Source organism: Thunnus maccoyii, chromosome 18, assembly GCF_910596095.1.
Source record: "Thunnus maccoyii chromosome 18, fThuMac1.1, whole genome shotgun sequence".
NCBI classification, from domain to species: domain Eukaryota; kingdom Metazoa; phylum Chordata; class Actinopteri; order Scombriformes; family Scombridae; genus Thunnus; species Thunnus maccoyii.
The window spans coordinates 24644184-24664426 of record NC_056550.1 but is presented as its reverse complement, the minus strand read 5'-3'; the positions used below and the strand labels follow the sequence as shown (position 1 = coordinate 24664426).

At 42.0% G+C, this 20243-nt stretch overlaps 2 protein-coding genes and 2 non-coding genes across 5 annotated transcripts; all 4 read right to left on the bottom strand.

Annotated features, from left to right (window-relative positions):
- Positions 1-5744: 5744 nt before the first annotated feature.
- On the bottom strand, positions 5745-9582 carry rpl3 (ribosomal protein L3). Its single transcript, XM_042394175.1, has 10 exons — positions 9486-9582; positions 8708-8900; positions 8289-8457; positions 7772-7907; positions 7390-7576; positions 7117-7277; positions 6916-7017; positions 6729-6824; positions 6357-6476; positions 5745-5881 (listed from the first exon to the last, which is right to left on the bottom strand). The coding sequence occupies exons 1-10, from the start codon at positions 9486-9488 to the stop codon at positions 5837-5839; spliced, it is 1212 nt and encodes a 403-aa protein (XP_042250109.1). The 5' UTR covers positions 9489-9582; the 3' UTR covers positions 5745-5836.
- On the bottom strand, positions 5969-6101 carry LOC121885041. Its single transcript, XR_006092450.1, has one exon. It is a non-coding gene; the product is annotated as a small nucleolar RNA SNORA54 (small nucleolar RNA).
- LOC121885044 lies at positions 7642-7736 on the bottom strand. The gene has a single exon (XR_006092453.1). It is a non-coding gene; the product is annotated as a small nucleolar RNA U83B (small nucleolar RNA).
- A 917-nt stretch (positions 9583-10499) lies between the features above and the next one.
- slc25a39 (solute carrier family 25 member 39) lies at positions 10500-20079 on the bottom strand. Of its 2 annotated transcripts, XM_042394176.1 has the most exons (12): positions 19778-20078; positions 17225-17330; positions 17078-17137; positions 16776-16826; positions 15392-15501; positions 15231-15298; positions 14998-15122; positions 14739-14912; positions 12886-12995; positions 12299-12380; positions 12120-12200; positions 10500-12022 (listed from the first exon to the last, which is right to left on the bottom strand). In XM_042394176.1, the coding sequence occupies exons 2-12, from the start codon at positions 17322-17324 to the stop codon at positions 11904-11906; spliced, it is 1080 nt and encodes a 359-aa protein (XP_042250110.1). In that variant the 5' UTR covers positions 17325-17330; positions 19778-20078; the 3' UTR covers positions 10500-11903. The 2 variants fall into 2 exon arrangements, with proteins under 2 accessions (XP_042250110.1, XP_042250111.1); XM_042394177.1 differs by lacking the exon at positions 16776-16826 and having other exon boundaries at positions 19778-20079.
- Between the last annotated feature and the right edge of the window lie 164 nt (positions 20080-20243).

The window sequence follows — 20243 nt, the reverse complement described above, 5'->3', positions numbered from 1 at the left end:
CTTACCCAACGGATGACAAAAGATTTTATTTTCTCTATGTCCCATCAGCACTCGAGGTAGCCAGCATAGGTTGTTTTTTTAAAACAGGAAGTTATAACAGGAAGCGGAACTGCAGCTGATCACCTGGGACTAGTGGGGTCCATTGATTTGTTATTTGGGGATCTTGTCATACTGAGCCCTTCACTGCTGCTTGGAAAATACAATGTTGGCTGTGTTTCTCCTTTTATGCACATAGTTTCATGATTTTAAACAACTTTCAACAGATGTAGTCATTTATATGAGTTATTTGAATGATATTTACTCCAAATGTTATTTCTATACCAACACTTTTTAATAGTTCTTCGTATTATTATTTTCTTAATGTATATAATCACCCTAAATTAATTATTTGTTTGTTTCAAAATAAAATGAATTGTTTTAAAGGGATAATTCTAATATTATAGGGTGTCATTTTAAAGCCTGGGCTACATACTCACTTTGTTTTTTTATTGTTTTTAATAGAGCATAAAGACAGCAAGATAATTAAAGTATCACAGAAGACCAGAGGTAAGAAATCAATTCTTATAAAGATGGGTTCACTGTATGTTAAGAGTTATTTTCCCAATTTTCATAGAGAAGAAAAATTAACATCCTTATTAAACACAAATAAAACTCAGAAAGTACAACTTCCTCCTCTTCTCAGATATACATGTTAATCAACAAGCACCAACATCATGTTATATAGTAGCCGGAGAGAAAAATACAATAGATCAGATTGAAAGAGGAAGAAAAAGATAATAATAAAGGGGGGTGGAGGGAGTTAAATTAAAGCCACTCAAGTCCCCAAACTCAGTCTCCATCTCTGGCCATCACACAACTCACTCACTTTGGGTTTTACCTCTAAATACTGTAGTTTTGATAATCTGGTCACTATGTTGGTTTGTTTACAGACGATCGTCCGGCTGCTTCACTGTAGTGACGTTGCAGTTTTTTCCCAGATCTCAGCAATTAACTTGCCTTGAGAAACGATGGCCAAAGCTACAAAAGTAAGACTAAAGTTGTAATAAATTGGAATTATCCTTTAAATCCTGTTTTTGATTGTGATACAGCTCCCAAAAATCATCTACACACTGTACCTCAGCTCTCTGGGCCTGGTCTCTTCATCCGAGGTTCAACTCCTCACACACTGAGGAGATTTTGGCTTTAAGGCAACCGTCTGAAAAATGAATTTCACCAGGATTTTTTTTTTTTTTTTTTTTGAGCACACAAGATCACAAACAAAACAAAATGAATGCCTCTCTGATGTTATGACCGTTGTCTTAACTTAATCCAAAACTTGCAAATTTGAGTCGCTGAACTTTCGACATTAAAAGTCATCAAAACTTCCTAAAAGAGACACCCACCGATATAGCACTGCACTCCTATAACACTGTCAGACTCATGATTGACAGTGTTTTTTTAAAAAAAGGATAAAAACTGATGCAAATATCCACACATTCTTCTTCCTTGGAATTTGGCACTAAAACCTTTGAAAGATATTGACTTGATTTGACTAATTTGGATGGCCGAAGCCTCATATTATCTTAAAATCATTCTTGCACAGAAGGAGGGTTGTGGGGATTTGTCTCCCATCATTTACACTGAAAGTGCATTATGAAGGGATCTTCTAATGGTCAGTATGAACAGGAGGAATGATTGCAATGATTGCTGACTATTGTTTTAGGACAGACATGGAAAAATTGTGAACCTATCCTTCTTAATTTTGAAGTCCACTCGACTCCAGGAGGCCTGAAATGTGCAGTTTAGTCTGCAAGAAGATCCTCAAGTCTCTCCTCTCCATCATCTGACCCCCCTGTTCTTCTCCCTTGACTCGCTCTTTCCCCTCCCTTCCTCTCTCTCTCTCTCTTCCTCTTGTTCCTGCTGTGGTGATCAAAGTGTCTCTGCAGTGCCATGTGATCTGAGAAGTGGGCGAACAGCCTGGCTGGTGGTAGTTGTCGGGGTGGGGTCACTAGAGGGGATTGTTTGGAGTGAGGAGATGAGGCCCGAGGAACACACTGTCCCCTCCTGGCTGTGAATATTAACAGCAAACACACACACTCTCTCTCTCTCTCTCTCTCTCTCTATCTCTCTCTCTTTCTCTGCCCGAGCCTGGCTTTGTGTCTCTGGCAGGCTGCGAGGTTACATAACCTCCCATCAAACCGACCGATGACCTTTCTCTGACTTTACCGGACAACGTTCTGGAATAGAGAAAGCGAGCACCCACGGGAGCTGTGTGGGCGCGTCACCCGAAGCCTCCGAAACATATACCGCCAACTTTAAGTCACCGAGAGAGGAGAAGAAGAAGACGAAGAGGCCGGACGGTCGCAGCAGCATCCGACTGTCATTCTCGGAGGATTACTGCTCCGGCAAACAAAATGCAACCTGAAGTGTGTGTGTGTGTGTGTGTGGACTTCTGTGCAGAGGAATGTTTATATTTTTCCTGTGTGTGCAAACACTGAAACTGCATGTGCAAGCCTCTCTGTGTGTATGTGTGTGTGAGAGAGAGAGAAATGCGGCCTGTTGTTTGTGCTGACCAGAGAACAGTTGCTGACTGCGCTCACCCCGGGTTATTTTTGGGTCATGCAGAGTTGAGCGGCAACAGAAAGCTATAAGTACAGTCAACCAGCTGAAAAAGGAAAAAAAAAAAAAAAAAAATCATTGGAGCAAACATAGTCTGAAATGACACATCACCCTCACTGCTGATACAAGCAGCATGAAGGTTCATCATTTCCTGAATAAAAAACAAATATACAGAGTCTCAAAATCATCTGAAGCTTTCAAATCCAGCTCTGAATAGAGGCCAAAAAAAAAAAAAAAAAAAAAAAGATAAAAGAGGAGGAACCAAAGTAGGCTACAGCACACACAAAGTGCTCTGGGATGCGTGAAGCAAACGGAGCTCTGCCGCGCTCTGCCCTCTGGTGGTGGTGTGACGGGAGGGGAGACGGAGAGAGAGAGAGAGAGAGAGAGAGTCGGGGGCTGCCTCCCTCAGCTCAGGGAACGCTGTGTCCATGAACGGGCCTGGAATACTGATGCCACAGTGCAGGGGTGCAGGAGCTGCAGTCTGGCAGGCCCGAGAGAAGCGCTCAGGCCCTCGGATTCCACCGTCCTTTACACGGGGACGCAGCCTTGTAGCTTTAGTCACTGCTGCAAATTCTTCACATTAAAAAATAACCACACACACACACACAAAAAGAAGCATACTTTCATCTTTTTTTTTTTTTTTTTTTGCCTGGCAGACAGAAACACGTCTTTTGTTAGTGATTTCCACCTGTTTACATCATCGGTAGGCTTCCATTCAAGTTCTCAGCATCAAAAGTGTGAAATAAAAATACTGTTTTCAAACCTTTTTTATTTAGGAGGTTAGCAAAATGTTCAACAATACACGCCATGAAGCATCCTCTCCGGCTCCTCCGCCCTCCAGACAACTGTGGTGCATTTCATTTCACCTTGTACAAACCAAAGACTTCCTACTGGAGCTCCTAATAGTGATTATTGTCATTACTGGTTCATTATTGAATCTGCTGATTGTATTTCTGATTAAACGATGAATCATTTAGTCGACAAATGATTCAAAAATGCTGAAATGACTTCTTATAATTGCTTGTTTTGTCAGTTTACAATCATATCAAGCAAAGAAAAGCAGCATATTTGAGAAGCTGGGAGCAGGAAAGAGGTCTAACAGCAGACCAGCAGATAGTCACTGTAGGACCAGTAGTAGCCACCATGTCTGCGGCCTCCGTCATGTGTAATAACGGTCCTGCGTGTGCGGTCGTCCCCCTCCGACAGTCTGTCCTCCTGTCAAGACGCCACGACGACACGCCACAGCACCACCCAACCACTTCCCTCGCTCTGCAGGACGGCCCGGCGTTGACTCCGTGCCAGGACACACACCGACACACAGATGCGCGCACACCTACTCGCGAGTACAAGCAACTGCACACACACGCACACACACACACACTCTCTCTCATACATAAATCAAAATGCTTGGCCCTCCTCTCTGCTGTCCCAGCATGCACTCTGGTTACCTGGCTGCTGTCCCACTAGCAACAGCTGCTACCTCAGGACTGGACCACTGCATGATAGCACACACACACACACACACACACACACACACACACACACGCAAATGCAGTCACATAAAATAGCAACACTGACAATACAGGCCTCATTCATCAGTGGTGGAAAGTACAGTTACTCAAGTACTGAATAAGTACAATTACAAGTACAAGTATTTCCATGTGATGCTACTTTATACTTCCACTCCACTACATTTCAGAGGGAAATATTGTACTTTCTACTCCACTACATTTATTTGACAGCTTTAGTTACTTTCCAGATGAAGATTTGACACAATGGATAATATTCAGTATTTTCACATTGCTGTATTGCTACTTTTACTTAAATAAACATGTGAATGCTTCTTCCAGCACTTGCAAGTGTCCCTGGCTCTGAGTAGAGCTCATCGGAGATGATGGAGGACTCGACTAATAGGGTGGAATGGTGCGGACAGGCCTTTGTGAAAAGTGCACAGAGATGCTGTTTGAGCAGATGCACGGGGTCATAAAGAGAGCACCTGCTGGGACACCTGACCTCACCTGAGTGGGACTGAGGGAGCAATTAATGGCATAATTCTAGACTTTTAACCGCCACATTTAGCAGGGAGGGGGGGGGCGGCGTTACGTAAAGCTCAGGCTCTGCGGGTGCTTTGAACCGCAGCTCTGCCTGTGCTGCGGCAGGGCAGGGGTCAGAGCCTCTGGAGGTTATTATGTAACAGCGGGAGCCATCTCCATGACTGTCCTCTGGCCACAGTGACACAAGGCTTCACCCCTTCTTCCACTGACGACCTCCCGCTGCTTCTACATGTACGGCAGGTCTTTGGTTTATCATAAGTGCCCTTTAGAGGGTATTTCTTCCTCGCTGTAGAACTGCTTTGGTGGAGAAAATGTGGAATTCTTCAAATGCTGCTCAATGGAGAACAATTGTACTTCAGCTGCAGGTTAATGGGGAGGCAGGACCTTGGAAATCCTTTTAGAAAATCCACATTTCTGCAAAGAGTGCTGAATATTATGCAGTGGCGTTTTGCGGGACATCTAAACGGCCTGTGGAGCCCTCTCAGGGTCTTCCTCATTACCTGCTGAAGAGGTGGTTTTACTTTTGGCAGTGATGAGTCAGAACGGATGACGGCGAGGCTTAATTACCGTACTGTGACTACTCAAGTTCTAATGTCAGCGGGATACAAGCCTTACAGCTCAAGGACACATATAGCCAGTTAAACATGCAATGTTAGCTAACGGAGGGTCTCGCTGTCCGTCAGTTCTGCACAGGTGGCTCCGCACTCACAGCTGACGCCGACCTTTTCAGCCGCAACATGAGGCTGATCACATTTAACAAGCTCAGTGGACGATACGTTAACTTTATCTGCATCACATACAGCTAATAGTCCTCTGCAAACTGTTCGTATGTCCTCAAGTGACTGAACTTTTATCACAGGATCTGTTCTTCAGATGCCTTTTGTAAACTACCAATTACCTGTGTTGAATTATCAAGCTGTCATCTGCAACTTCCCCCAACATGCTGACTCAAGTCGAGCTACAAGGTTAAACACCAGCTGACCACAGATTTCCTCCGGTCTGAGCCAACAGACTCCTGTGATTTTATCGACTGCAACGAGGCCTCGACCTCTAAAAATCAGTTTCACTTTTAAAAAGAACACAAAAACTTCATTCTTTGGTTTGTTTTTTTATTAAATAACTCTGCACAACAGTAATGATGGTGACAAACGATCCAGCAGAGACATTGCGTGTTGACAGGGACTTTAAGCAGTTTCCTCCTTGGAAATGCGGTCCTTCTTGAGTGGTCCCTATAAAAAAGAAGAGAAACAAGACAATCAGTTGGATGCCAACATTTAAGTCTGCCATTGGCTTGTTGTCCATGTTGGCTGAGGGGCCGGTGTTCCCAGAGAGTGAACAGGGAGCCAGCACAAACAGGCACTGCTCCCCTGCCTCACTGGAGTTCACTATGGCACTGGAATGGAACCCAGAGTTCATACTGAAGACTGAACCAGGTTACGAACAGTGCAGGACATTTACAAAACATGTAGATATCTAACAGTGTCCAATATGTGTTTGTAGTGTTTTGAGTTTGATATAAGTTCATCTAGCGCTACATCTCATTTTGTGTTCTTAAAACAAGACTAATGAAGGATTTTGCAGAAACTTTGAATAAATGTAGTTGTCTTCGTGTGCAAACTAAACTTCCCCCACAAGTCATTAACACACAACCACAAGGAAGTTTACTGCAGAGAAAAGTCTTAAAGACTCGGTGTAAAGTCGTACCATGAATGCCTTCTTTTCCTCCACAGTCTGGAAACGGCCGTGACCGAACTTGGAGGTGGTGTCGATGAACTTGAGGTCGATCTTCTCCAAGGCACGACGGCTGCTCTGCACCAGCAGAGACTGGAAAAGCAAAAAAGAAATAAATTAAAGTCTAGAACATGCTAGATGCAGATATTCAATCTTACAGAAAAGCTTTCTTTAATATAAATAAAGACTCTGGTGGCTTGTAAGACTACATTAATCTAGGTTTACGCTACACTCACAGTACATTAAACCATATAATGACCATTACATAATTAATCTTGAAGGAAATGTCTACAATTGGTCCAGATGTTAACTGATACTACAGAAGGCGATGCACTTCTTCCTCACCTTGCGCAGAGTCAGCACCCTCTTCTTGGTTCCAACCACACAGCCCTTCACCATGACGAAGTCATTGGTCACCTCTCCATAGTGGACAAATCCACCCTTTAAAAATAAAAAGAACAAAATTAGTCACTTCCGTTCCCAGGCAAGATACAGCCAAAAACTTTGCACAAGTTGCATGAACATAACTCACCAGGGGGTTGATGCTCTTGTTGGACAGATCGTACTCTGTGGCGGCGTTGTTCTTCACCAGTTTTCCATCCTTGGTGTGGTAGCCCTGGCCGATCTTGTAGATCTACAATATAAACAGTCAAGTTTAACCAACAGCCTGCTCGTCTGCAACACTGAAACTCAACACTGACACATAGACTTAAGGTGAGCCTCCTCTATGTACCTTCTTGTTGATCTCTGTGCGGTGGTGGTAACCCTTCTGACCAGCACGGGCCACAGAGAAAGCCACACGGGCAGGATGCCAGGCACCGATACAGGCCACCTTACGCAGACCACGATGGGTCTTGCGGGGAAGCTTCTTTGTGTGCCAACGGCTGGTGACACCTAGAAAAGACAAGATGCATTTGATCAGAGTCGAGATAAAAACGTTAAAGCAGACATGTCGCCTTGAGAATATCCTATGACTGTATTTTAAAACAATTGCAGCCGATCTTACCCTTGTATCCGTGACCCTTGGTGATGCCGATGACGTCGATCATCTCGTCCTGGGTGAAGACTGTGTTGACGGGAACGGCCTGCTCCAGCTTCTCACGGGCCCAGTCAACCTTGTCGGAGATGCTGCCTCCGTTCAGCTGCACCTCCATGAGGTGAGACTTCTTCTGCCTCAGGGGCAGCAGACGCATCTGCACAGAGATCAAAACGCAGGTCAGAACAGAGATATATCCACGACAGACTGAAGATTATAGCAGTGAAGTCTCAGAAGGAAGGCAGCATGGAAGGTATCCTCATGTGTCTCGGGCGCCATGCCTGACGCAAAGATCCGTGGTCTCATCACTGACAGACAAGCAGGAAACAAGAAAAGAAGAAGACATACTAACCTGTGTGTGGGCAATGATGCGGACGACCTGGCAGTACTTCTTCATGGCGGCAAAGTCCTTCTCCAGCTGCTTCTTGCCCTCGTCATCCTGCCATTTCTTGCAGTATTTAGTGAAGGCCTTCTTCTTGGACTTGTACCTGAGAGCATGCGGCGCAGCAAGGGGAGACAGAGGCACATGTAGGTTGGCGCAGGTCCTTCGTAACCCCGGAGGGTCAGCGGAAGAACTCAGTGCTTAGCTGCTCGCCCTCCCTCCATGTGGACCGAGGGGGGCTGCGCCAGCTAGTAAGGATTTCGGCTCATGGCACAGTTTCTAAGCAGCACTTTCCACTGGCCAGAGGAGCCCGGAGCTCATCAGGGCACACGGCGCCTGAGCGGAGCTGCCACAGAGGCCACCGTACTGTTAGACTCACTCAGTGAAAACTCAGAATGTGTTTCATCTTCACTGGGTAACTAACGTCTGCTTCACGCACTTTATTACATTCAGGTTTGAATTTATAAAGTTTTCTTTAGCATCTCACCAGTTCTTGTAGAAGCGACGCTTGCACTCATCACTGACGTGCTCGGCGAAGATGGTCTTGAAGGAACGCAGGCCGCGGGGGGTGTTGACGTAACCCACAACGCCGACCACAATCATGGGGGGTGTCTCCACAATGGTCACAGCCTCCACAACTTCCTTCTTGTTCACCTCTACATAAGAAAAAGCAACAATTAAATTAAGACCTTTTGAACTTTTATGGTGCAAAATACACTTTCTAGACTATGGTGTAGACTGCGCTCAGTGCTCGACATTCAGCAAGGGGTTTAAACCCATTCTGTCCGCCCGTCGAGAGTCTCATCACAGGCAGAACAAACCACAAGTTACTTAATAAATACTCTAATAAAATCAATAACCTCTGGCTTATAATATATTTTCTTAACAACAGAAAGATTTACTAACTTGAGCCAGGTCTGTCGACCTCACGGACAATGTGTGTCATGCCGGCCTTGTAGCCCAGGAAGGCGGTCAGGTGCACGGGTTTGCTGGGGTCATCCTTAGGGAAGCTCTTGGCCTTACCGCGATGGCGACGACTCCTCTTGCGGGGCAGGAAGCCCAGCGATCCGTGGCGCGGAGCCGAAAACTTACGGTGGGACTGTGATGGGGAAGAAACTGTTAGCTGATCCAGCCGACATTCAAAAATGGCCTAAAATTGCAGTTAGCCAAGTGGGTCCTGAATATAGAATGGACGTGTATGTGCTTGGTTTCACAGTAGATTTCATTTAACTAAATTAGGTTGATGGTTAAATTCAGGGCAACTTAGCTAACCACGCCGCTAGCCTAGTTAGCAAGCATGCTCGTTAAGTTTTATGATGCAAAATACACTTTCTAAACTAAGGTGTAGACTGCGCTCAGTGCTCGACATTCAGCAAGGGGGTTAAACCCATTCTGTCCGCCCGTCGAGAGTCTCATCACAGGCAGAACAAACCATAAGTTAGCTAATAAAGTCCTACAAGCAGCCATTTTGGGCCGTTAACTTAGAGGCCGGTATGGTTGTGCGTGCATCACAAACGCATTGAGCTACGATTCAGACTTAAATACTACAAAAATATACGCGACCGATCTTCTAAAATGTCTATAAAAGAAGTATGACTCCTTAAAACAGGTGAAATCTGTCAGATGCTTTAGATGACAGATGGATTGCTGTCTTGAGTATCGACAGCGTGGAGAGCACACTCACCATTTTGTCTCCAATCCGATTCAAAGAGGCCTTACTGAGGAGCGAACCGTAGTTATATGTAAAAGAAAATATCGCGAGACTCAGCGTGACTATCTTCAACTAAGCCCCACCCCCGGGACTTCACTATGGAAACGTGTGAAACTCAGCAGCCACTACACGCCGCTGTTTGACTTGAATATTTTCATGTATTACGGCAGAAATCACTTGCAATCATCAAATATAAGACAAAATTTAAAGTGTCACTCGTATTTACATATGACTTGGCGAATTGCACATATACACATACAAATTTGTCTTGACAAACCATATTTTTGCTCTCTGTACAGTACATTACAGTGTTAGTACTGTATTATATCTGTATTTTTCATAGTTTACAACTATATTGAAATGGGAAAAAAATACATTGAAGTTTTTCTCCACTGTGTGCCAGTTTCTGTGAACATTATTCGAAATTAACATGTGCAACACAGCGTTTATTTGGTTGTTTTTGGTTTTATTATTTTATTTAAGTACTTTTTGGACATTTTTATGTATTTACAGAATGTATACATGTACAAAATTGAAAGTGTCGCTTATATTTACATATTACTTGACAAAAAGTACATGTAAATATATCACTTTGTCTTGACAAACCATTTGTCATGTATTTTTTGAGTATTTCTGCTCTTTTTACAGTTCAATGCAGTATTTACTGCATATTTTTCGGTTATTAACTATATTTAAATGGTACCAAAATGCATTTAATTTGTTCTCCACTATGTGTCAATTTCTGTGTATATTATTCCAAATGTACATATACAATCTGGTGCTTATTTTTACTATTTCATTAAAGTATTTTTTGGCCATTTTTATGCTTTAGTAGTGAGACACAGTATATGTATCTCTCACTATCAGCATTTACAGGACATAAATGCTGATAGTGAGAGAGATATATAAACACCACTTCTTTGTTATCTTGAATAATGTTGGACATTTACAGACTCCTAAATAAATATAAATCACACAACATAAAAATGGAGCTGTCTTATAGTTTATTATCATTTAATTCATAAAAAAACAACGGAAACATTCTACCTTTTTTGGTTAAGGCAGCAATATTGTTTTATGATCCAGTGTTGTAACAAGTTCTGATAATGTCTCCACTGCAGGCAAGAAATTCAAAAGTAATTTAACGCCACAATGCCACGCAGGGAAGTTTGGAAAGCCTTTTGTTTTTTTCTTTTTCGCACCACCATACCTTGGCAAATTTTCAGAACATTTGTGTGTGATATTTGTGAAGCTGGTTGTGGAGGTTTTCACAGATGTTGAACATTGTTGCTCTTTGTAATATAATCATAGCATAAACTGCTAAATCCATGCATCGACATAAAATTCCAAGAAGGCTTGCATTAATTTCGTTTGACGAAATTAAGTGCATGTTCACTCATTATAACCAGGCCTTCTGTGTCAAATACTATGGCTTTCCTCCAATTGTGAGAACAGAAAAGAGGCGTACATTCAACAAACATAACAACCTGTAGTTAACTTTTATGATTTCATTTCACATCTCTTGTGTTGTAAATGTAAAGTGCTACCAATGGTCGAACTTATCCCACATACAAAACAGATTTGTCAGTCATCTACTTAGTAGATGAAAGTCAAAACTTCAATACTTTACTGCTACAGGAATGCAGAGTAATGCAGTAATGCTAATGCAGGGTGACCCAGCTTATTTAGATTCTGTCTTGAATTAAGCTGTACGCTCCATGCAGTTTGTCAGGCAATACAAAGTATGAGAATGAGAACATTTTCCTAAAACTTGTGCTATATTACCGATGCAGTGTTTTTATATTTTCCCATTAAGCATTACTCCTTACACCTCAGTCCTGCATAGATCAAGTTATGTCATTTTAACGTATTCAGAGGTTCAGATGACAACAGCCTTGTCAGCGTCTTCATCATAAACAATTAACTGTAGTGGGTATTGAACATGTGAAATTTCCAGGTAAGAGAGAATCATTGAATTATCACAGGACTTATTATTACTGTATTTTTGAGAATGTGCACAGAGGTGTGATCCGTGTCCTTGGAGTTTGGTACAAGTCCCTTCCTTTGCTCATCCAAAAAACATTCTCCTTAAAGATTTCCACGTCCGTTAGTCAAACTCCACATTGTGTTCGAGGATCAAGTTGTGTCTCAAGTCTTAACCACAGTAACATTTCAAGAGAGTGGACTTGCAGGGCGCAGCATCCCAGAAATGTGCGGAATCCTCTTCTTCACTTTAAAATAAAAAACAACAAAAAAAAACAAATCCTCTTCCTCAAGACTCGGTTTGAGAAGACCTTGTCCCAACTGTCCTGGTATTAAAGTCTGCATCTGTGTGTTGCCATGAACTCTTTTCTCCTACTGAGCAACACCCAGCGCCACGCCGACAACCCTTCAGGATGCCAGTCGCTCTCGATCAAGGTTCATCTTCTGGAAGAAGGTCTTTCCAAACTCATAGGTGCTGATCATAACAGCACAGGCTGGGGCCACTTTGATCACCCTGGGCATGAAACCTGCGAAAAAATACAAAAAGTTTTCACTTCAGTTTCAGCTTTTAGCAAAGCAAAAATGATGTTTTTTATATTGATTTAAGACTGCATGAGTGTGCACCTGCAAAAAGGCCCCTGTAGCCCAGTTCAGTCCGAATTTCTTTCATTATGTGCCATGTGGATGTGGTTCTCCTTAAGGGAACTAGGAGAGACAGTAATCAGAAGATTTAACATTGCACATAAGTAAATACATACAGGAAACACAACTGCCTGCATCACAGAGAATAAGCAGAAACAGACCTCCCAGAGTGTCCATCTCTCCCAGTTGAATCTGCCTGCGAGTCTTCACCACGTCAAAAGGCAGCGTCAGGATTGCAGCGATCTGGATAACGTGACGGACATGAACAGTCAAATTCTGGACGATACATAGCTGCTGCTGCTGCAATGATTACACCTCAAAAGCTTAAATATTATCCGCACGTGAAGGATAACTTCACGACTCGTATCAGGAGGGCAGTTGCTTAATTATTGCTCAAGAGACATTACGTTGTGGATGTGGGTCAAAAACTGGCCTACTTCTCTAAACATATCCCTGACAATGCGCTCATTGTTAAGAGCCGGACCTGAAGTAGTAGGAGGTGTGATGTATTTATAAAAGAATAGATCACCTTGGTCAGTAAAATTAAAGAAAACATCCTGATTTCTCAAGGCTGCATTTTTTTTTAATGCATTCTAACTGAATTAATCAGAATTTTAGACCAACGGTTATCATGTCTTATCATTTACTAATAATTGTTAATGAAATATGAACACTACAGTCAGTAGTAATTAAAAACAGATTTAATATGGAGGACAGGTGTGTGTTTTCATTAACGTTGAGTACTCACAGCTCCAGAGATGGCGCCTGCTGTAAAGCTGATGGAGAAGTTGGCTTGAGGCCTTCGGGCTTGTTCACAGAGCTGAGCCTTCACCAGTTCATAGTTAAACCAGTACAGGGCTGCAAATACACACAAACAGTTGTTTTGCTCCACATTGTAGTCATCTTAAACTTTGTACTTTGTCATTTTTCTGTCAAAATTTGACAGCATGTAATCCACAAAAAAGGTTTCTATGTTTATTTAACTCCCCAAATGTATCTTTTAGGTATCAAACACTCGCCCTCGGGGAGCTGGAGAGGTAGCTGCAAATGGTTTGTAGTTTCATGGTACAAAAAGTCAAAACATTCACATAAATTTCTCAGATCCATCCATCAGTCTAAGTGGGTTTCACTTTTGCAATTTCACTTTCACATTTTTGCAAAACTATGGCTCTAAATGCTTCTTCCTGCAGAGCTTCAAGCGGCGGTACCACAACAGAGAAGCAGTGTATTTAGCTTTGTTCCAGACCTGCCGACCCTCCACGAATTTTTTGAGTACCATTTCCGCGACATAGATGTCAGATGCAAATCACTGCTGTTCGCACAATGAATTATTGTACATAATTTGCAAACATGCGTACATCATTTGCATACATGCAGCAGTCAAGCAGACAAAAATTTGAGGGATGCACTGATATGAAAATTCTTGATACCGATAACAGATTGTTTACAAAAATATTTGCAGATGCCTCTACTGTTAGTCGGTCATTTCTGCCTGTTTGTCCATTTGTCTTTCACCTGCCTGAACACAGCTTACTAAGGAACACAATTTCACTCAGGCTACACATAACCTGCTACTACTGCTGCATTTATATAGTTTCTTTTGATTACAACCTCCACAATTATCAAACTTTAAGTCAATTTGATTTTTGAAAATATGATTTTCAGCTGATTTGTACAGATGATGACAATGTAGCTGTAAAACCCTAAACAGACTATTTTGTGACTATGGTGAAATAAATATTTTTAGAGCTGATTAATACAACAGTTCTCATTATAGGAAGGCGATGACTGAACAGCATGATGACCTAATGACAATACAGGCTGAATATGAACGTGACTGTTGAAACTTGTAGAAGTCATCACATCCCTCTATTTCTGCAGCACATTAACTCACTTTTTTCCCCATCATGCCACTGCTCCTCTTATTACCGTTACGGGTTTGGCTGCTGCGATAATTATGAGTACACACTTTAAAAGTCACGTTTTACAATCTGCGTCACACGGACAATATATCCTAACGTTATTTTGCCACCTTAAATGCCTGGTGAACAAACAAGCTAGCTTGCAAATTACCTAACATTAGGCTAAGTCTGCGTTAACTTAACTCAATTCACAATTTCAACTTTCCACATCCACCCCAGTCCGTTTGCAAAAGAGTTAAAAGAAGCGTCCTCACTTGAGGAAATAGCCAGCCGGAGTGAGGAGGGGGAACGAGAGGGATAAAATCATGTTGCTGTCGATTTGCAGCCTCTTGAAATGACATTACGCATTTGTCAATCATGATTCATCCCCGCTTGATATTTGGGTGAAGGCTAGAGGAATGAATCCGGTGCTATGGTTGGTCGAATTCTTCTTCTTTTATTGCTTTTCAGCAGGCTACAGGCGTACAGGTTGACAGGTCTGCATGTTCTAATGAAGTGACAGCAGTTTTGAGACATACTAAAGATTTTAAAATCACAACAGAGGAGTGGATTTTGTTGCAGGAGCGGTTTGATGAGTTTCTATTGAGGATTAGATTAATTTTTCAACCTATAAAACTTCATCATACAGTCACATTTCAAAGTCTATGGGGGGATGTATCGTCATCTGTGCTGCTCTCACCAGAGAAGGGAACGTCTCTGAGAACGGTGGGTCCCCAGCCCCTCCACAGTGACAGCAGGCCGTCCTGGGCCACAGCAGAGCGGATACACACCGCCAGCTCGCTGTAGGACAGCCGACGCGACTGCATCTTCGTCCTCACCAGCTCCAGAGGGCTGATCACTGTCACAGCCCCCACTGCAACACACACATACATATAGTGGAAGTCAAAAACAAACATCGTACAATTAGGATGTATGTTTTTGTGTTTTCTTGCACTTACGTCTGGCAAGACCCCCGGCAACAAGGGGTATATGGATGCCCTGGAAACCCAGACCACATCTTAGGAAGTCCCGCAGCTGGTCGTAGCAGGTGAAGTAGATGACAGTGGCAGGTACCGCCATAACCCTAAATACACACACAAATAAAGAGAGTTTCAAATTAATAAGAGCACTTACATCAGTGTTTTTATACAAGTGTTTTTAACATTTTCTTGCAGAGAGTTTTGATATTCACAGTGTCGGTGGGAGCCCACTCCACAAAGACCTGAGCCCTTCATGACGAGTGATTTTCACAAAAGCATCCTGTGGCACAAAAAATCAAAACAAACAAACTTGACATATTTAAAACCATCTTGTGGGTAAAAAGATTGTTCTGACCGCGGCGATCGTACTCACCAGAGTCCCGCTGAAATGTGTCGGTGTTTTGTACCAGCTGGTGCAGCTGGTTCCATTCTGACACACGTAGATGTGATCCATCAGCCCATTACAATACAGGAAACACTTCCCTGTGACAGACACAACAACTCATGGTCAGAAGAACTAAAAATACCAACAAAGCACACAGTAACTGTAAGACTCCAGCAATAAGAGGATCTAAACACAAGCTTCTGGGGAAACATGTAAATCAGGGTTTCAGATGTGTTCACCAAATTAAAGTTAAGACCTTTTAATGCCACATAGAATTAATGTAATACTGTTAACCCAGAAAACCAGCAGGTACAACAAGGCCTACAATTATCTGATAAGGAAATTATATTATATATTGATATTTATTCATTTTTGTCAGTAGTCTCCAGCTCCTACTAATATAATTATTCAATTAACATGACTTGGACTTGAATAATTGGCAGAAAATGGATTAATTGGATGGATTAACCAATTACAAAATCATTTATAATTTAAGTTGATTAAAGTTTTTCAAAACATTGACGCTAATTATTAAACGAAGAGCTTCCTCACTACTGTGGCCAACAGTAACAATGGAGAATTGAGCTTCCTGCAGCACAATCCACTGTCATGTCATCTCACCTGTAGTTAACAGATGCAAAACGCCTCGCCACAGCTGCAACCACATAAAAAAAAGCTTGAACTAATGATGATGTCTATGGAAGGCAAGAAGATTTAAGACTTTTTAATACCTTCCTGTTTTGAGAGAGCTGAATTTAATGCTTTTTAAGACTTTTCAAGACCCTGATAAATAGTTATAACTGTTATGAACTAATGTGTATAGCCTTTACGGAGAAGAGAAATGTGATTAATAATACATTCAACGGCAATGACCGCAGAGCTACTCGGGAGATAAGATCAGGGCTGTCCTTGTCACTGCTTACTCTGCCTGTTTGTTTAAAGCCGACTATCGACAAAACCTTTGAGGAAACTCTAAAAAAAGGTTCATTTCACAACCAGCCCCCGCTATGCATTTTACCATGTGGAAATATCGCAGGAGAGAAAAAACATAACATTCACTAGTGACTGGATCATGACTGAGCAGGAGTAAAAGAAAATCTGCCAGAATAAAAGGTTGAGTCGTAAAACTTAAGACTTTATACACCAACAAACAAAAATACGACTAAGGGGCCAAGCAGTGAAACAAAAACATGCACATTTAAACTGATAAAAATCACGTGGGTCTATTTGCAAAGGGAGGGGGGGCTTACTGTAGTTTGACCACGTGGCCGAACACAGAAAGCTGTGATGCAACGGTGTGTTTTCAAACCACAAGCCATGATTAGCATGCAGCAGCAGCAGCAGCAACAGCAGCAGCAGGTCAGATACTCACACTTGGAAGGGCGGATGACACCACCCCATGGAGCAGATTCAGGAGCTAAAGCTATGAGGGAGAAAAAAAAAAAAAGCAAAGGCAGAATAGAGAATAGAGAAAAGACAAGAGACATAGCGTGTAAAAAAAACATAGATATGAAGAGAGCACAAGAGACACAAAGGACAGGTGCAGTCGGGTTAGAAAAGCATCGAGATAAAAATGGCATCCACGAGCAGCTGTTAAAAGCAAAGACTCCAACAATAGAGATAAAATGTAATACAACACCATAGAAGAAGAAGACTTCTAGATCCTTGTCTTACCTTGGTGGAACGGCGTCTGCTGAGCCTGCAGCCTGATCTTCACAACATCCAGCGGTGTGACTGTAAACAAATAAAGTAATTGATTGAGAAACTGATTGCAGCGCATGAGAAAATGTGGCAAACGTGTCTTTGTTTCCATTATCTCACCAAAAATAGATGTGAGGAGGGCTCCAGTGCCAGAGGCCAGCATCTGCTGCACTGGAGAGATTGCAGCCACAGCGCCGCTAACGGCCTGCTCCCCCATCATGCCCACCTGTCAGACCGAGAAAAAAAAAAACATACCACGTCACACTGAGAACACTATGTACTCTCACTAAACTTCACAGGAGGTGTTTTCTGAGCCTGTCCAACAATGTAGTTTGATCTTGTTTGCTGCGGCCAGGTGTCCCTGTCCTCTTGTTATGTAATACAATTAAAAGGAGGAGTGCTGGTGTCTCGCTGGATAAGAAACCTTACACCGAGTTTGTGGCTGGTTCACTGTCTGGTTAAGTAATAATGCCGATTGTGTGATTTCAGCTCCTGAGATGCTCTACATTAGTGTCATGGCAACACAAATTAGGTAAGAAAGTGTTACCCAACTGTTTTAACTGACCTATTATCATTACTGTGTAATAAAGTCAGACCAGGCGTCCTGCAATGATGTGAGCTGGTTTAGTCTAGGTGGAGCTGCCATAATGGGGTCGTTGAAACATCACGATAGCTTATCTATAACATGCACGTCTCCAATCTCACCGCACAGCCACCGAGAGCCTCTTCTCCTGGCCCACTCCTAACTGAGAGAGCGGCTAAATAAACATCTAAAATCAGCCATAAACTCATATTATTTGATCAAGAAATGTGCTTCTGACATATGTGATGTTTACTGTTGTTTGAAAAATCATCCACAGCAGCGAACAAATGCATTACTAGCAGCCAAGACATGAAAGAGCAGGGTGGCTTGCATGCAACTCTGAATTGTCTGAATGTGCTTTAGGAAAATGAGCACTGTGGAGGACTTTTTTGTTTGTTTTTTGATGAATAACAGCCATCTCTAACTTTCCTGTTTGTCTACCTGTGTGCCTGACATTTGTTTCCTCTGGCTCGTCCTATTTCTAGAGTTAATTACACTTTAGTCTGACAGTTATAGCCACTTGGCCCTCGAGGTTTGCCCCGCCAATAAGCTGCTTTGCCAAACAGGTGTTGTTCTCCTGTTCTACTGCATGCAAAAAAATGAGATGTGGGGGACAGGTTCACAATTTTTCTGTCTTAAAACAACAGTCAGGTGTCCATGTGAGCAGTGAAAGGGGTTTTCCTCGCTGTAATCATTCCTCCTGTTCATACTGGCTGTTAAAAGATCCCCTTCAAATGTGCTTTCAATATAAGTGATGGAGGCCAAAATCCCCAGTGTGTCCACAAAGTTATTAAAAGTTGATGTGAAGCTTATATGAGTCTTCAGCAGTCTGAGTTAGTCATATCAAGTGCATATCTGACACATTTAGTCTTTTTAGCATGAAATTCCCTCTTTTTGTTTCCATAGACAATGTTTCCCTGTTGAGCTGCTCTGAAGCTTCATAATAGCTTCAGATAAACTGTTAAATACATCACTTACATTATAAGTGCATTATGAAGGGATCTTCTAATGGTCAGTATGAACAGGAGGAATGATTACAGCAAGAAAAACATGTGTCAGTGTTCATTTGGGCAGTTGACTGTTGTTTTAAGACACACTTGAAAAATTGTGAACCTGTCCTTTAATGTCATTTCTGTCACCTTCACATAAGTTACACAACATTGCAAGCAGTTTCATCATGTCCTCATCTCATCCTCAACATGCTAAACCTAAATTACACACTACACTCATGTTGACAATATATAAGTTAATGAAAAAGCGGAAACGACACATTCACTACCTTCGCGTTAGATTAGATTAATGTTTTACTGTTGGATTGTCCAAATCAGAAACTCAAATGATAAAACCTAACCTTGCTGGACAGACAGTTTAGTAAATGTACGAAATTAAATGTTGTCACAATCTGTCCATTTCCTACTTTACTACGTTATTTTACTTAATACACGAACAAAATTGTTATATTTTAAGCCACACTAGAGGAGTCAAAATCAATAATTAAGAAAATGCATTTAAACCTCGTCCAAATATGTAGAAAACGTTATTCTGTAAACGTGCCGAAACTTTACTTATCATAACTATGGATGTATTGATCATAACCGTTATGTGAACTATTGTGAATTGAAATTATACTAGAGTCTTGTAACAGAAAAGGACAGTGACAATAATATAATAGTAATAAAAGTACAGTAAATAGATATATTAAAACCAAATAAAGGCAATTCTACATGTTTTCAAAAATGTGATTATAGTAAACGATTGTACAGACACTCTTCCTGTTTTGAAGAGGTTTTAGAGGTCAAAAAATGTGTGAAATCATGAAGGAACAGAGAAAATATTGGTAATTTCCTGAAAAAAAGACATTTGTGAATAAAAAACGTACCCATTACAATCATCACATTAACAATAAAATCAATTGTAGGGTGTTTACATCCAAAATATATTATAACATCTTTAATAGAAAGTTTAAAATTATGCATTTGATAGAAACGGACCTGTCACCTGAGTCGTTAGCTAAGTTAGCTTTTTAGGTAACGTTATCGGCTCATTCAAGCTAGCTTAGCTAGCTAGCTAACCAAGCTAACGTTACTCACCTCTACTTTAGCTGCGAGCGTCGTTGTAAAATATATCCGCCTTCATCCATCACAGTCACACTAACGTTCCGTTGCCACATTTATTAGCTAACGTTAAATTCCTCTACAATGCCACAACCTCCTCCGTTTCTCCATTGTGGATAACCAGTAAACATGTTTTTGGACTGAGCTTGCAGTTTGTAAGTCGCAGACGTGCAGACAAGTCGCACACGCAGAATACAGACTTCACAGATCTATATATGACTTGGCTCGTCTTACTGACGAGTGAGACCGGTCCCTATGTTGTGTAGATCTGCGGTGGAGCGGCAGGCCCCGCCCCCTGCCTCCGCGGCAGCTGTAGCTCTGGCGCCGCCTGCTGGACGCGGCGGTGCGTTGCGCTGCAGCTGTCGCATGTAAACAAGTTTGTCCATCAGTTCAGCTCCAACCTACAGCGCATACGGCTAAACTGGAGCAAGTTTAACACGTC

Excerpts from the sequence above, each read along its gene's own strand:
- rpl3 (XM_042394175.1), bottom strand. Across the intron at positions 7,577-7,771 it reads GCATCATTGCCCACACACAG|ATGCGTCTGCTGCCCCTGAG; the intron begins GTTAGTATGTCT and ends ATCTCTGTGCAG. Across the intron at positions 6,477-6,728 it reads GGGTGCTGACTCTGCGCAAG|TCTCTGCTGGTGCAGAGCAG; the intron begins GTGAGGAAGAAG and ends TTGCTTTTCCAG.
- slc25a39 (XM_042394176.1), bottom strand. The coding sequence starts at position 17,324 with ATGATGGGGGAGCAGGCCGTTAGCGGCGCTGTGGCTGCAATCTCTCCA. Across the intron at positions 16,827-17,077 it reads GCAGACGCCGTTCCACCAAG|CTTTAGCTCCTGAATCTGCT; the intron begins GTAAGACAAGGA and ends TCTCCCTCATAG. Across the intron at positions 12,996-14,738 it reads CAGAGACGTTCCCTTCTCTG|CCCTGTACTGGTTTAACTAT; the intron begins GTGAGAGCAGCA and ends GTGTATTTGCAG.